At 41.4% G+C, this 16,164-nt stretch overlaps 1 protein-coding gene across 2 annotated transcripts; it reads left to right on the top strand.

Moving 5' to 3' along the window:
• Positions 1-14,702: 14,702 nt before the first annotated feature.
• LOC117885857 (olfactory receptor 12-like) lies at positions 14,703-15,727 on the top strand. Of its 2 annotated transcripts, XM_034787373.1 has the most exons (2): positions 14,703-14,762; positions 14,822-15,727. In XM_034787373.1, exon 2 carries the CDS (start codon positions 14,921-14,923, stop codon positions 15,725-15,727), a length of 807 nt encoding a protein of 268 aa, XP_034643264.1. In that variant the 5' UTR covers positions 14,703-14,762; positions 14,822-14,920. The 2 variants fall into 2 exon arrangements, with proteins under 2 accessions (XP_034643264.1, XP_034643263.1); XM_034787372.1 differs by lacking the exon at positions 14,703-14,762 and having other exon boundaries at positions 14,795-15,727.
• The last annotated feature ends 437 nt before the right edge of the window (positions 15,728-16,164 follow it).

Genomic DNA, 16,164 nt, shown 5'->3' with positions numbered 1-16,164 from the left:
AAAGAAAGAAAGAAAGAAAGAAAGAAAGAAAGAAAGAAAGAAAGAAAGAAAGAAAGAAAGAAACCCTGTTTCATCACAGAATTTAAATATGTGCCTATGTTTAATATATGATTAGTCTAATTGAAGTCCGTGGTAGTATTTACATGCTAAAGGTTCAGCACATTTTTAAGTGTCTTGCTGAATCAGGACCATAAAATCTCTAGGCCAGCATGAACACAGTGTGTTACCTGCCCTGCAATGACCTTGAAGTGACAGACCTGCTGCTCACCCATAGACAGACAGGAGATTTCCAATCCTGTACAACTATAAGGAACCATCACATGCATCCTACACAGTGTTTAAACCTTAGAATGTCAGACTCACCATGCAATGATTGGAGCATCGGGGTCAGGGCTGGTTGTGGGGCAGTGAGAAGGTTCCACTCACTGCTCAATTTGGCCAGAATAAATATAAAAGTTCAGGGAACTATTTCTGATGCTGCTCAGATGCAGCTAAAGAGACCAAGTCCCCTGGTAGCATCCAGAGTCAGTTTCTAGCTTTGCTATCAAAGTCCTTTGGAAAATGAGTGAGCACCAATGTAACCAATGCCCTCTGCTCTGTCACTCCGCTAGAGGTGACTGGCTACCAGTACATAGGCAAGTTGGGAGAGACTGATGGAAAGTTCTTCTTCTAAAGACATCCAAGTGTTTTCCAAAAGAGGTCAAAGCAGGGAGGAGGCCAGAGTGTGTAGTGCAGAAGAATGTGTCACTGGAATTGTGGAGTAATAGGCCTTACTCTGTTGTGTCTTTGCATCTGAAGAAGGTAAAACTCTCTTGTTCATGTTAGTGAGAATTTTTTCCCTGTTAGCACTAAAAAAAATAGTATTCTTTATAATTCTGGCTGTGTAAAAGAAGAGGCAGAGTTACCGTGCCTGCCATGTGCAGTAACTTTCATATTCTCACCCTTGGTCATTCTAAAGCTCTGTTAGGCAGTTAAATACCTGATCTGAGATGTTTGACTGAGCTTTGGTAGTCATCTTTCATGGCCTGAGCCTAGAAAGCTGATGCCCATGAGTAACTCATTCATGTGAGTAAGCCTGTTGAGATCATGTGACTGGTGTTACACATTTCTGTAAACTTTACATCATCTCATACAGTTGTTACGTGCAATTCAAATTTGATAGAAAAGTATAGGCCAAAGCTGGTCAGGCTCTGTGTGATGAAAGTTTCTTTTACTGGAAAATGCTGATTTGTTGAAATAAAAAAAAAATCAAACTAAACTTTTGCCAGGAAATTTTGAAAATCGCAGCTGGTGACCCAAAGCATCCAGGTGTTCACACCCTACACACTTTTGTAACAATCTTTGTACGAAATGTACCCTGTCAGCTATCATTTGAACACTAATAACTCACTGCTCATCAATATTCTTGCACGATGTATGGACTCAGTTTGTATTAAGAGTTATGGATATATGCTGGATTTGTGGCTAAAGAGTATTTGATGCAGGCATGGCTGGGGAGTTGGTAAATAAATCAGTCCTAACAAAAGAATGTAGGTTTACCTCAGTTTACATATAGGCAATAAACAGGATCATCAAGCTAACAAGGGGAGGAGATTGCAGGAAACAGAACAATTTGCATTTTAGCAAACGGCAGCATGTGTGTGGGGGGATGGCATGGACCTTCCTTGGCCACTAGACTCCATTTCACCTCTCTCACAACTTGAATAAACTTTACTTTGATGGGTAACCTTCAGAAGCCTGCACATCTACCAATGTGATATATGCCATCATGTGCCAGCAATGCCCCTCTGCCATGTACATTGGACAAACCGGACAGTCTCTACGCAAAAGAATTAATGGACACAAATCTGACATCAGGAATCAAAATACTCAAAAACCAGTGGGAGAACACTTTAACCTGTCTGGTCATTCAGTGACAGACCTGCGATGGCTATATTACAACAGAAAAACTTCAAAAACATACTCCAACGAGAGACTGCTGAGCTAGAATTGATATGCAAACTAGACACAATCAACTCCGGTTTGAATAAGGACTGGGAATGGCTGAGCCATTACAAACATTGAATCTATCTCCCCTTGTAAGTATTCTCACACTTCTTAACTGTCTGTACTGGGCTAGCTTGATTATCACTTCAAAAGTTTTTTTTCTCTTAATTAATTGGCCTCTCAGAGTTGGTAAGACAACTCCCACCTGTTTATGCTCTCTGTATGTGTGTATATATATCTCCTCAATATATGTTCCATTCTATATGCATCCGAAGAAGTGGGCTGTAGTCCACGAAAGCTTATGCTCTAATAAATTTGTTAGTCTCTAAGGTGCCACAAGTACTCCTGTTCTTCTTTTTGCGGATACAGACTAACACGGCTGCTACTCTGAAACCTTCAGAAGCCTCTGTTTCAAAGGTTCAGTGGACTATAAAAGAAAGGGGCAGAATACCCCCAAGTTATCTGTTTCACAAAGACAAAAGAACCAGCACTTTGGGGCTTCTGGAAGAGATCCTGGCTGGGGTGTGGGGGTGTCAGACACCATCTTGCTGGAAGACTGCGAGTGAGAAAAGTCATCTTGAATTGAGGCTGTACCTTGCTAGATTAAGTTTTAGACTTTTAGATGTTTGTTTTCACTTTTCTTTGCTTGTAATCATTTCTAACTTTATCTCTGATACTTGAATTCACTTAAAATCCTATCTCATTTTGTTAATATACTTGTTTTACTATTAACCTAAACCAACAGTGCAGTTTTTGAATTAAAGTGAATGTTCACTCTAGCTAATGTGGCAAACTGGTGGGTTTTGTCTCTTTAAAGGCATTAGCAGATCTGATTATTCCTCTGACTGATGCTGGGTAGGGCTGGATATTGCAAAGCACACGGGTCTGGGGAAATTGGGGACTGGGGGTGTGTTGGAGGTCACCTGCTAACATTTCCCACGTTTGGTAAAGACAAGAGTGTATCTGTGATAACTGCTGGACTCAAAGTGTTCTAATCAGAGCCGTACAGTATGCAGGACACTGGGTGCATGCTGGCTGCTGGGACTGTATGTGTGTGTCCCCAGGCAGGGGGCCACGAGTAGCAGAAGCATTTTGGGGTACTCAGAGTTATAATACAAGCGGTGACACAACCCCTCACTCTTCTGAATTGCACTGCAGAACATGACACTTTCACATTTCAGTGTGTTCCAATTTTCTTATTCTGTGTTTTTTTTTATCTTCAAGTCATATTATGTTATTAAAACTGAATATTAAATACATTACTATATTTATAAATCATATGGAAGACTATATTTGGTATTCTATATTATATTTAATATTGTAATGTATTAGATTTTATATTACATTATAATTATAAGGATTTGAAATTATTGAAATGAAACATTTCAACATTAGCAAAAAAATAATTCAATAAAGTCATTCAGAATTTCCGTTTCATGACATTTCAAATTTTCAACCTTTCATCTTGATTCAGGAGGAAAACAAATTTTGAAATGTCCAAAATTTCCCACATGGCAGAAATTCCATTTTCCCACCAGCTCTAGTTGCATATTTTATTCTCATCATGTAATCAATCAATCTTAATGGCCAGAGATGGGCCTCCAGTGGAACCTCAGATCTGAAGAACTCATTGTACGGGGTTGTAATCTGGTTCACACTGGGGCTCCAACCTGTAAAATAATGCTGAGGAACAGGCTACCCGCATACCAGAGAAAGAAAGTGAATCAATCAGAGAAGCTTCTGCCTACAGAGAATCCTTCCCAGGTTTCACAGTGGTTACACTAATTGGGTGAGAGATTAAAATGTTTGTATTTAAAAGTGATATTTGCCCACTTTCTGCAAACCTCAGGGGAGGTCAGATGATTCTGAAAATTGGAGATTGCAAGCATGAGCCAGCAGGGCTTCTTTGTGGAGATTTCCAAGGGTTTGAAGCACATGAGATTTAGCAAGCTGCATATTCATTCCTTTTGAAGTGTGCTTGCCATGTGATATTGTATGTGTGTCCACATATGAGTGTGTGTGAGAGAGATGAGTATATATGTAGAAAGATTTTGGAATAAAATACAATTTAATATGAGTTTGTTTTCTCTCCATTGCTTTCTCTCAAATACAACCCCAGTGGAGTACCGACACAGATCACTTTCTGAGGGTCACATCCGGACTAGCAGCATGTCCTAGCAATCAGCACTGCATTATCTGATAGCTCCCTGGTCCTTGGGTAAAATCCAGAGGACCGCACTCAGGCTTTAGTCAAGTCTTACTCTTTTCAAAGTGTTTGGGAGTTTTGCCCGAGTGTGTGAAATTTGAATAAAGGCTCCAGGTTTCCCTTACCATGATCCTCAGGCAGCGAGTCAGATTTTACTTATTCCTGATGTAAATTGGAGGAAGGACTGAATAAAAATGGGCGGGGAAATCTCAGGATTCTTCTCCTTTTTCTGTTTATTTTGTAACAATTGCACTGGCAGGTGACTTGTAACAATTACACTGGCAGGTGACCAAGCCAAACATAAGGATTCTCCATTGCCTGCATTGAACCTTTCATTCTTCCTCACCTGGGCTGAATTTTGAAGGCAAACCAGGAAACAGAAGACCCTGTAGCATGTCCATTACCTGTCATTCCCTTAATCAATATATACTTTTTTCTGGTGGGAGTTTCAAAAGCACTCAGCATTGACTAAACTCTGTTCTCACTGCAAACAAGGGGAGCTTTACTATTGACGTCAAAGGGTGCAGACCTGATTTTTTAAAGCGACAGTCTTCTTAGTTCTTTCAAGACTGTTGATCTGTTAGACGAGCAAATTCTTGAAAGCACAATCGCTCATAAAACTCATGTGAGTTTTGCTATTGACTTCAACTGAGCCAGGTTTTCACCCATAGAATTTCACTCTAGAAAGAACCATTTTAGATCAATTATTCTGAGCTGCTGCATGACACAGGTCAGAGAATTTCAGATAGCCATGCAGTCTCCTTTGCCCCATTCATCCCTTAGTGTGATTACAAAATGGAACCAACTCCAGCCACTCCTATCTCTGGAAGAAAGAATTTCTCTCCTCCTCTACATCTGCTCCTGCCTCTGCGTAATTATGCAGTGGAAGACGAGCTTTTAAAATCTCTTTCTAGCCACTGGAGATCTCATGGCTAAAAGAAAGAAGGTGGCACTTCCCTTAAGGATGTCACCAAGGAATATCTGTTAGTTATCTCTAAGTTTGTGCTGGAGAACCAATACTCCATTGAGATCCCTGGGGTCTGGAGACCTCTATCTGTTAAGCAGGGGCAGAATGGGTAGGAGCTCCAACAGACTCAATGGACTCTGTGGCTGGAAAGCCCTCCAGATTGAGCGTGGAATTCAGGCTTCATGGTCCTTCTGGTCTATGGGCTGGAATTCTAAAAACAGAGTCAGTAAATGTTAATTATAGCAGCATTGTCTAGTGGCATACCCACCTCTCCATTAGTAACTGACAATAAATAATATCCTAATCAGGTTAGACATCTAGCTCCCAAGGAAAGTCAATGGGAGTTAGCTGCCTAACTTACTCAGTGCATGTCTACACTGCAAGCTACATTTTGGAAGGCATCCACCCGGGTGCACACACTTATGGTAGTGTGGATCACGTTAGGGCACTAAAAGATTCTGTGTAGCCATTGCTTTGCCATCAGACTTCAGAGCACAAGCTCCAGCCCATGCCACAATGTCTATGCCACTATTTTTAGCACTCAACCTGCTAGCCTGAGTCTGTGGACCTGGGCTGGGAAGCTCACTCCCAGATGCAGTGTAGACATGCCCTTACATACTTCTTAAAACCCCACTGGGAGCTCGAGCCACCAAGGGATTTAAGCACTTAACAGCCATTTTAGGTGCCTAAGTCAAACATTTACATCCCTGCTTAGTTAGTGCCTGAATTTCCACCAGTGGGCATGCCCAAAGATGCCCCAGTCCTGGGGAGATTCCAAACTAGGTATTCCCACACCTGTTTTGTCTGTGGGGTCTGATGTGTAGGTGTGGCTTGAGGTTACCAGATGCCCGCCAGTCCAGGCCCTTCACAAAATGCAGCTGTGGGAACAGTTGTTCCCTTTTTATCCTATAGCCAAATGGTTAAAGCACTCACCTGGGATGTGGGAAAACAGGTTCCAACTCCTATTGTTCTTGAGAGAAGTGAGGACTTGAACTCAGGGATTTCCCCAGCCAGTAGTTTGCCCTTATCAGGGGCCTATGGGCCTTTGTTTCACAGGTTGGGATAGTTCAGTGGTTTGAGCATTGACCTGCTAAACCCAGGGTCATGAGTTCAATCCTTGAGGGGGCCATTTAGGGATCTGGGGGAAAAAATAGTTGGGGATTGGTCCTGTTTTGAGAAGGGGGTTGGACTAGATGACCTTCTGAGGTACCTTCTAACCCTGATATTCTATGAATGTTAGTTCAGGGCTTTTTCAGTTTGCCCTGTTAAAGCTATTCACACTTTGCATGAAATAGTTAACTTTTTGAGACAGAAAAGAATGAGAAGGCCTCTGTAGCCTGGATGTTAGAGGGTAGGACAATCAGGGCCAAGTCCTTGCTCCAGTAAAAAGTTAATTGTTCTTTACAAGGTGGAACAACTTCATCAGGTCAGACAGAGACAGCCATCGCCCGAGGGTTAACACACTCAGTCTGTGAGAAGTTGGGCTACAGCTCCTGTGAAGTGCTGCAGAAGGACATTTCTGTGGGCAAAACAGTTTGGATGGAAAATTCTTGACCAGCCGTATTTGATGACAGTTAAGTAGCTGGTATGCTGTGCCCATGCTTTCATGCTGACCTGCATCGTCTCTGTTTCTTTTTGCTCCTTCTGTCTCTTTGTTGTGTACTCCTGTCTTATGTCTTATCCTTATACTATACGGTCTTTGGGGAAAGGACCGTCCCTTTGTTATGTGTTTGCACATTGACTCCCTGATTTATGACTGGGCCTCTAGACCCATAGACTTTAACGCCAGACAGGAACATCATGATCATCTAGTCTGACCACCTGCACATTGCAGGTCCCAGAACCTCACCCACCTACTCATTTAGTAGGCCCATAATCTCTGGCTGAGTTACTGACATCCTCAAATATTTATTTAAAGAATTCAAGTTACAGAAAATCCACCATTTACTCTAGTTCAAGCCAATATGTGACTCCATGCCCCATGTTGCAGAGGAAAGCGACGCCCCTCGCCGGGGCTCTGCCAATCTGACCTGGGGAAAATTCCTTCCCCACCCCAAATCTGTCAATCAGTTAGACCCTGAGCATGTAGGTGAGACCCACCAGCCAGACACCTGGGAAAGAATTCTCTGTAGTAACTCAGAGCCCTCCCTGTCCAGTGTCCCATCACCAGCCATTGGGGATATTTGCTAATACCAGTCATGGATGGGCCATGTGTCATTGTAGGTGATCTCATTTTACCATCTGTGACGAACTGGGACTGTTCTTACTGTGGTCTGTGAATGCTGACAGGGGAGTGTGGNCGAGAAAGAGCAGGTGGCCATCCCTGTCCCAGCTGCTGAGTTCCAGGCCGAGTTGCAGAGAGATCCCTCCTTGCGGAAGATAAGGGACCTGGCCGACCTCAATGCGGTACAGACCATGGGACGAGGTGGCCGGAAAAGGTTCCTGTGTGAGAAGGGGTTCCTGTACTGAGAATGGGCTCCCCTAGGGAAAATGGAGTCAGGGGGGATCAGGAGGCAGCTGGTGGTACCCCAGAAGTATCGCCGCCAGCTGCTGTGCCGGGCCCATGACATTCCCCTCTCAGGGCACCAGGGAACCTGGCGTACCCAGCAGAGGCTGCTACGGAGCTTTTACTGGCCTGGGGTCTTTGTTACTGTCCGACAGTACTGCCGATCCTGTGACCCCTGTCAGAGGGGGAAGAAGGCCTGGGACAAGGGGAAAACAGCTTTAGGACCCTTGCCCAGCATAAAGGATCCTTTCCGGAGGGTGGCCAAGGTTAAAAGGGCGGCTCTAAACCAAGAGAGCCCAAAGCACAGACCTCCAGACTGGAGCGCTGGGAGAAGACCACAGCCCAGTTGGAACCCCAGAGGTATGGGGGTGGGGAAAGGGCACGGGCCGCACAAACCTTCCCACATGCGAACTGCGAGTGCCATCAAGCACCCCCGACCTAAGGGGGGGCGTGAAACTGGAGGGGCCTGGTGTAATTCTCACCAAGGAATGAGAGGGATGCGGGGGCATCCATGGGAACGGGGGTAGGTTCGAACTTCCCCGGGTCACTGGCTAAAGTGACCCTGCTCAGTTCGGTCTCAAAGGGGGGAGATGTGACGAACTGGGACTGTTCTTACTGTGGTCTGTGAATGCTGACAGGGGAGTGTGGCTGGGATAGTCTGCATTGCAGAATGGAAGTCTGCCCGAGGGCGCATACCTGAGCGTGTAACATGAGAACCCAGGAAGGGGTTGAAGGCCAGGTGATACCTTGGCCCGGGAAACTGAACAAAGGCTGTGGGAGGGGTCGCTGAAGGCAGAGTCTTGGAAGCTGGGTGGTGAGATGGTGGGAAGGCAGAGATTGCTCTGACCTCCCAAGGGGGGGCTGGGACGCCCTGGGACCCCAAGATGGACCTAACTGAGGGGGTCCCTGTTGTCTGTGCCTGCAAGACCTGTCTTGGACTGTATTCCTGTCATCCAAATAAACCTTCTGCTTTACTGGCTGGCTGAGAGTCATGGTGAATCGCAGGAGGCCGGGGGTGCAGGGCCCTGAGTCCCCCAATACTCCGTGACACCATCCCCTCCATAAATGTATCAAGGTAAGTCTAAAAAAAGTTGGTTTTTTTGTCTCCACTGCTCCCCTTGGAAGGCTGTTCAACAACATCACTCCTTTCATGGTTAGAAACTTTCATCTAATTTTAAGCCTACACTTATTAATGGCCAGTTTATATCCATTTGTTATTTTGCCAATATTAGCCCTTAACTTAAATAACTCATAGCCCTCCCCATCTGGTGCCCCATGTCTGGCCATTGGGGAAATTTGCTAATAGATGCGTGGGTATAATATAAAAATCCTCAATCGAGGATTTTATTTAAAACACAGGTGGAAAGGTGGCTACGGATAAACCTTATTTACAAATGTGTTTCTGTGACCAGATACATAGATGGGTCACACTGAGGATGCTATATTCGGGGCAAACTGCAAGAAATGGGGCAAACAATCCCCCAAACTGGTGGTTTATTCTATAATTAGATTCACCAAGTCCGTAAAAAAACAGCTTCTGTAATACCACTGTGGTTACCAAGAAGCTAGATACAGTCCCCTTTAAGTACCCCAGCCCTTGATTCCCATCTAGACAGCCAAGTCTAATATAGTGAGCGGTTATTGAAAACCAGATTCTACATATATTAGGTCCACCAGTCCCAAAGGATACGTAGATCAATATGAGTCTCAGATCTTATGCGATAATCATCCAGGTGTTAACTCTTTAGGAACTAAAACTACAGGTTTTAATAATAAAAAGAAAAAAAAAAAGAAGAAAGAGAATTGCAGTGGTTAATAGATCAATACACATACGGATATATGAAAAGTCCTTCGGTCAATTTCATAGTAGAGATGGTGAGGCTGCTGATTTGTAAAAGTCTCTCTGGAATCAATTTAAAAGTCCAAAGGGTAGTAGTCCAGATGTAGGGTTTGTTCAAATTCTTCCCTGAGAATTCCAGGGTAAATGCAGAGTAAACCTGGAGACCTCAGTCGTGTGGCTTAGACCTTCCCTGTCAAAGTTTAAGCAGATCTGAAATAAAAAGGATCAGGCCTGGGATTTTTTCTTTATAGTTTTTTTAGCAAGATGATAAGCCTCTGGACAACAATTGTCACAGCAGGACTTTCCTCAGATGAAGAATAGACAGTGTATACTGTTGCTTTGAAGCTAATCTTCTGTTTCCTATGTATATACAGGTAAACTAGCTGCATTTATTCACATAAGGAATGAGCCATTCAAACAATTAGTTCCTCAAATATCTTATATCTTTAATCTTTGTGTCAATAGAATACAATAATGAATCATGAAAAGACAGGATTTTAGCAACTACAAGCTAATTAGATCACATTGTTAAACTTTTAACAAGATACAGGCAAACACAGACAAATACACTTAGCATCTACTCTTGCTTTCTATTACTACAAATAAATGAGTTAATGATTGCTGGCTTTGGACACCTCTTTGAAATTCACATACACATAGATTGTCTTGATTACATTTCAACGCCTCTTGTTAAGTTGTTGTGGGTCACACACAAGTTGACCAGACTGTCAGTGTCACAGTTTTGATAAAATGTGATGTTTAAAAACACAAAAGCTATGTGTCATCATGAAGGATTGAGTAACAACATGAATAAGAGAAATGATCTAGTGATGAAGATGCATGTTTCTCCACATATCTTCCTGCTTTAAAAACACACACACACACACACACACACACACACACACACACACACAAAACTTGTGCTAACTTTTGCAGTGAACTAATATTTAATCACAACATTAAAATGAAATAAAATTAAAATTGAAATAAAGTAATTAAAAGCTATATTATCATAAATGTTTAAGATAATGTAAGCACAGTTTTACATCATAAGGAAGTGCCAAGAGTGAGAAATTGTTAAGTTTACTTAATTTCCATAACTAAATAATTACCATCCCTGTGACAGATCTTAAATAAACATTTTTAGTAATTTCTGTCTAAATAATTGGCATTGTAAGAAAACCCATGTGAAAATAGATTACAGGAAAGTAAATTGTGAAGAATTTAGCTCATGGGGAGTAAACATATTATACAGAATGCTCATGTAAAAAAGGGATTTACAATTTAAAAAAGTAAAAAAAGTATCATAGCTTTCTAACTGCTTGAAGCTCTTTAAAAAACAGCATGTTTGCTTTTAAAAGTTTTACTTAAACAACTTAACCAAAAAACAACACAAAACAACAATTTGTTCTTTGTTTGTACAGCACCTGGCCCATGATTGGGCCTTCCATTTGCTATTAAATACGAATACAAATAATACTAATACTAATAAATTACCATAAAATCATTGAAATATGTAGTAAATTCCTCTGCTGGCCAGACATTATAACAGTTCATAAACAGAAACCTGGCCAAACATAAAACATTCCCCACAGATTAATTAGATTTTTCGTTTCTTTTAAATGCAATGGCGTAAGGGAAAAATATCTCACATTGGGCTTTGTTAGGAGGAACAAATCTTTGGAATTATACAAATGGATATATCAGTTATAGAGTGAACTGTGACCATAATTAAAAAGTTTTCAGATGCATTCTGTCTCATTAAAAACTTAGAATTGGAGAAGGGAGAACTTTCTCTTGCTTTTTTTGTGGGGGTGGGGGAGAGATCAACAGAGATACAGACATCTCCTGTGAAGGATACAAATATAAGGAGGCATCTAAACTTTGTAAACAGAGTGAAGACAGCATGTTCTAAGTGAGATCATGAGACCGGCTTGTCCTTTGGTGGTAGGCTGGTGTCTTTATGGACGGCAATCAGTTTCTGAAACAAACTTTTGGAAGAACCTGAAAAATTTGAATCAGTTTGAGGGAAGCTTTATTCTTCATGCCTCTGCTTCTTTGTATTCATATAGCCCTTGGCATCCATGGTTAGACAGATACCGTATGGAAATTAGCAAACTAGTTCTTTGCTTCCCTACCATAGGATTTCCAAATGATTCATAGCTCAGGATTTTGTTATTTTGTTTTATTTTGTTTATTTAGCACATTTCTGAAGAGCCACCTTTTTTTAATGAAATAAACCCAATGGGTTATCTGTAAATCACTGTGGAGGTGGATATACCTGAAAAGTAAGTAATTCATGGCTGTGTCACATTTCCAGTAGCTACACTGTTTTAGTTTTTAGTGACAAAATATTAGTCCTTCTTGGGTGTGAAGACAAGTAAGTTAGGAAAGGCAGAGAGTTCACTTAAAGTAATTACTAATTTATAATGTGGGGGGGGGGGAGGAGAGAGAAACTGGCCCTGTGGTGGAGTCAGATGATTAGTTGTAAGGACACATGAGATCTGATTCTGTTGTCTCTTAAAATTTTTACAACAAAGCTGTACATTGACCATTATGAGGATACAGTCAAATAACATTGGAGTGAGCGAGAGCAGAATCAGTCTTGCTGACTCTAATGGAGGTACTCCTGATTTACATCAGGGTCGGGGAGAGGAGAAAACCATTGAGTTCAATACATATTTTCATATTCTCTTCTCTTCTGTTCTAGTCTAGATAAGGTTTTATACTGCACTCCTCATGCTAGCATCCGAGCACATTCTAGTAGTTCATTAAGGAAAGTGACTTAACATCTGTTTCTGATGTACACTGCTCTCAGCAAAAGTAAAATGTGGACCCTTTTTCTCCTCTTGCAATGCGGGTTAACTAAGTGATTTTGGACTTGAATCGGGCAAAGCGTTTTCTAGCTTGAATACTAATTGACTTGGATTAGTTTGGGCTGAACTCTTGTGAGGTGAAAGCCTGAGTTTTCTGCTACTGTGAATGATGAAATTGTCATGAGATTGGCTCTTGTAAAAATGTAGGGGTTGCTTGTTATTGAATGTATTCCCACATAACTTTCAAAAAGAATTAATACTTAAGTTTTCACATCTATCTATCTATCTATCTATCTATCTATCTATCTATCTATCTATCAGGGCTGTCAAGAGATTAAAAAACTTAATCGTGATTAATCGCGTGATTGAAAAACATTAATTGTGATTAATCGCATGGAAATCCCACTGTTAAACAATAATAGAATATCATTTGTTTAAATATTTTTGGATGTTTTCTACATTTTTAAATATACTGATTTCAATTATAACACAGAACACAAATTGTACAATGCTCACTTCATATTTATTTTTTATTACAAATATTTGTACTATAAAAAAGAAATTGTATTTTTCAATTCACCTCATATATGTACTTTAATACAATCTCTTTATCATGAAAGTTGAACTTACAAATGTAGAATTATGTAGCAAAAAAACTGCATTCAAACATAAAACAATGTAAAACTTTAGAGCCTATAAGTTCGCTCAGTCCTACTTCTTGTTCAGTCAGTCACTCAGACAAACAAGTTTGTTTACATTTGCAGGACATAATGCTGCCCACTTCTTGTTTACAATATCACCGGAAAGGGAGAACAGGTGTTCACATAGCACTATTTGTAGCTGTCGTCTCAAGATATTTATGTGTCAGATGTGTTAGAGATTCATATGTCCTTTCATGCTTCAACCACCATTCCAAAAGACATGTGTCCATGCTAATGAGGGGTTCTGCTCAATAAAAATCCAAAGCAGAGCAGAGCAGACTGACACATGTTCACTTTCATCATCTGAGTCAGGTGCCACCAACAGAAGGTCGATTTTCTTTTTTGGTGGTTCAGGTTCTGTAGCTCCTGAATCGGAGTGTTGCTCTTTTAAGACTTCTGAAAGCATGCTCCACTCCTCGTCCCTCTCAGATTTTGGAAACACTTCAGAGTCTAAAACCTTGGGTTGAGTGCTGTAGCTATCTTTAGAATTCTCACATTGGTAGCTTCTTTGCTTTTTGTCAAATCTGCTGTGAAAATGTTCTTAAAACAAACAACATGCTGGGTCATCATACGAGACTGCTATAACATGAAATATATGGCAGAATGCGGGTAAAACAGAGCAGGAGACATACTATTCTCCCCCAAGGAGGTCAGTCACAAATTTAATTAACACATTATTTTTGTAACAAATGTCATCAGGAGGGAAGCATGTCCTCTGGAATGGTGGATAAGGCATGAAGGGGCATACAACTGTTTAGCATATCTGGCACGTAAATACCTTGCAATGCTGGCTACAAAATTCCCATGCGAATGCCTGCTCTCACTTTCAGGTGACATTGAAAATAAGAAGCCAGCAGCTTTATCTCCCATAAACAAACTTGTTTGTCTTAGTGATTGGCTAAACAAAAAGTAGGACTGAGTGAAAGCGTAGGTTCTAATGTTTTACATTGTTTTATTTTTGAGTGCAATTACGTGACAAAAAAAAATCTACATTTGTAAGTTGCACTTTCACAATAAAGAGATTACATTACGGTATTGTATGAGATGAATAGAAAAATACTGTTTCTTTTGTTTATCATATTTACAGTGCAAATATTTTAATACAAATAATAATATAAAGTGAGCACTCTACACTTTGCATTCTGTGTTGTAATTGAAATCAATATATTTGAAAATGTAGAAAAACATCCAAGAATATTTAATAAATTTCAATTGGTATTCTATTGTTTCTCACAGTGATTAAAACTGCAATTTATTGTGATTAATTTTTAAAATCGTGATTAATTTTTGAGTTAATTGTGTAAATTAACTGTGATTAATCGACAGCGCTACTATCTATCTATCTATCTAGCTATCTATCACACACGTTTTTTCTCTGTCTTCTCTTTCTAATCTCTTTCACTAGTTCATCTCACTTCTCTCTTTTTCCTAGCTATTTTTATGTAATATATTTATTTAGATCTACATTTTTATGACGGTTTTCCTGGCTTGCTGAAGTTCTCTCACTAATTCTCTACCTTCTTTCAACTTTCAGGACCAGTCTATTTCCAGCATGATAAACTACACATATAGATGTTTGATGTGACACTTGTTGCAAGCAAGAGTAATTCTTATGTATTGTCTTATCTGTCCCATGTCCAGAGTTGGAATGGATCGTTCCACTGCATGTGTCCACTGATAGCTAGTGTATACCAACATAGTGATTTGAGCTCATTGAGGAAACAACATTCTCTCCAAATTGTCTCTTCTTTCCTCCATATACAAAAAGAGCCATGGAAAACCACACAATGGTGGCTAAGTTTATCCTGGTGGGGTTTGGAGGCCATCCCAAACTGCAAGTCTTCCTCTCTGTCCTCTTCTTGGTTCTGTACACTGTCACCCTAGTGGGGAATGTCGGCATGATCACCATCATCAGCGCTGACTCCAGGCTCCACACCCCCATGTACTTCTTCCTGAAGAACCTGTCCTTCCTGGACCTCTGCTACTCCTCCGTCATTGCCCCCAAAGCCCTGTTATGCTTCTCAACAGGGCGAAAAGCCATTTCCTACAATGGCTGTGCTGCCCAAATGTTCTTCTTTTCTCTCTTTGGGACCACCGAGACGTTCATCCTGGCTGTGATGGCTTATGACCGCTTTGCCGCCATCTGCAACCCACTGCGCTATCCAATCACAATGTCCAAGAGGGCTTGTGTTTGCCTGGTGGCGGTCTCCTATCTCTCAGGTTGCCTCAACTGCAGCATCCAGACAGGCTTTACATTCAGCTTGTCTTTCTGTGGGCTGGGGAAAATCGATCACTTCTTCTGCGATGTCCCCGCAGTGATGCAAGCCTCCTGCTCTGACACCTTTGCCAATGAAATGGCAATGCTGGCCGTATGCGGTTTCATCATAGTGAGCACTGGCCTGGTTATCCTTATCTCCTACGGTTTCATCATCACCACCGTCATGCGGATACCCTCCGCTGAGGGAAGACGCAGAGCCTTCTCCACTTGTGCCACCCACCTGGTGACTGTGAGCTTGTTCTATGGAACAATCTTCTTTATGTATGCCCAGCCTGGGGCCATAACCTCCCCAGATCAAAGCAAAGTGGTTTCTGTGTTCTATACGATTGTCATCCCCATGCTGAACCCTTTGATCTACAGCCTGAGGAACAAGGAGGTGAAAGAGGCCCTGAGAAGACAACTAACAAAGAAAGGCTTTTTCCACTGAGCTCCCTGAAGGATCAAGGCTATTGAAGAATGGACAGGTATTTGGGATGGATGACAATGGACACCAAAGACAGTGGAATTCCAGCAAGGATGTGACATGGAACAATGATCTCAGCTGGTGAATATTATGGGGAAAGTCAGGGACTTTCGAAGGAGCCTAAGGGCATTAGACCCCCAGCTGAACATCTAACTCCCTTTGACTCCTTTGAAAATCTCAGACAAAATGTAGGGCTGATGAATTGGAGGCCCACCTCTATATCCCTTGGAAGAGGAGCTCTCTCAAACATAGTGATGGATGTTTTTGTGGTGAAGATGCTGAACTATGACTTGAGAGATCTGGAATCTATTTCTAGCTCCTTGTTGACTCTGGGCAGTCTGCTTAGGCTGAAATGCTGATGGATTTGGGTGCCCAATTCTCATTGACTGTAATAGGATTTT

This window comes from Trachemys scripta, chromosome 12 (assembly GCF_013100865.1).
Source record: "Trachemys scripta elegans isolate TJP31775 chromosome 12, CAS_Tse_1.0, whole genome shotgun sequence".
In the NCBI taxonomy this organism is placed as follows: Eukaryota; Metazoa; Chordata; order Testudines; family Emydidae; genus Trachemys; species Trachemys scripta.
Note: the sequence above shows the minus strand (reverse complement) of the source record. Positions and strands in the feature narration are given on the sequence as shown.

Excerpts from the sequence above, each read along its gene's own strand:
- LOC117885857 (XM_034787372.1), top strand. The coding sequence starts at position 14,795 with ATGGAAAACCACACAATGGTGGCTAAGTTTATCCTGGTGGGGTTTGGA.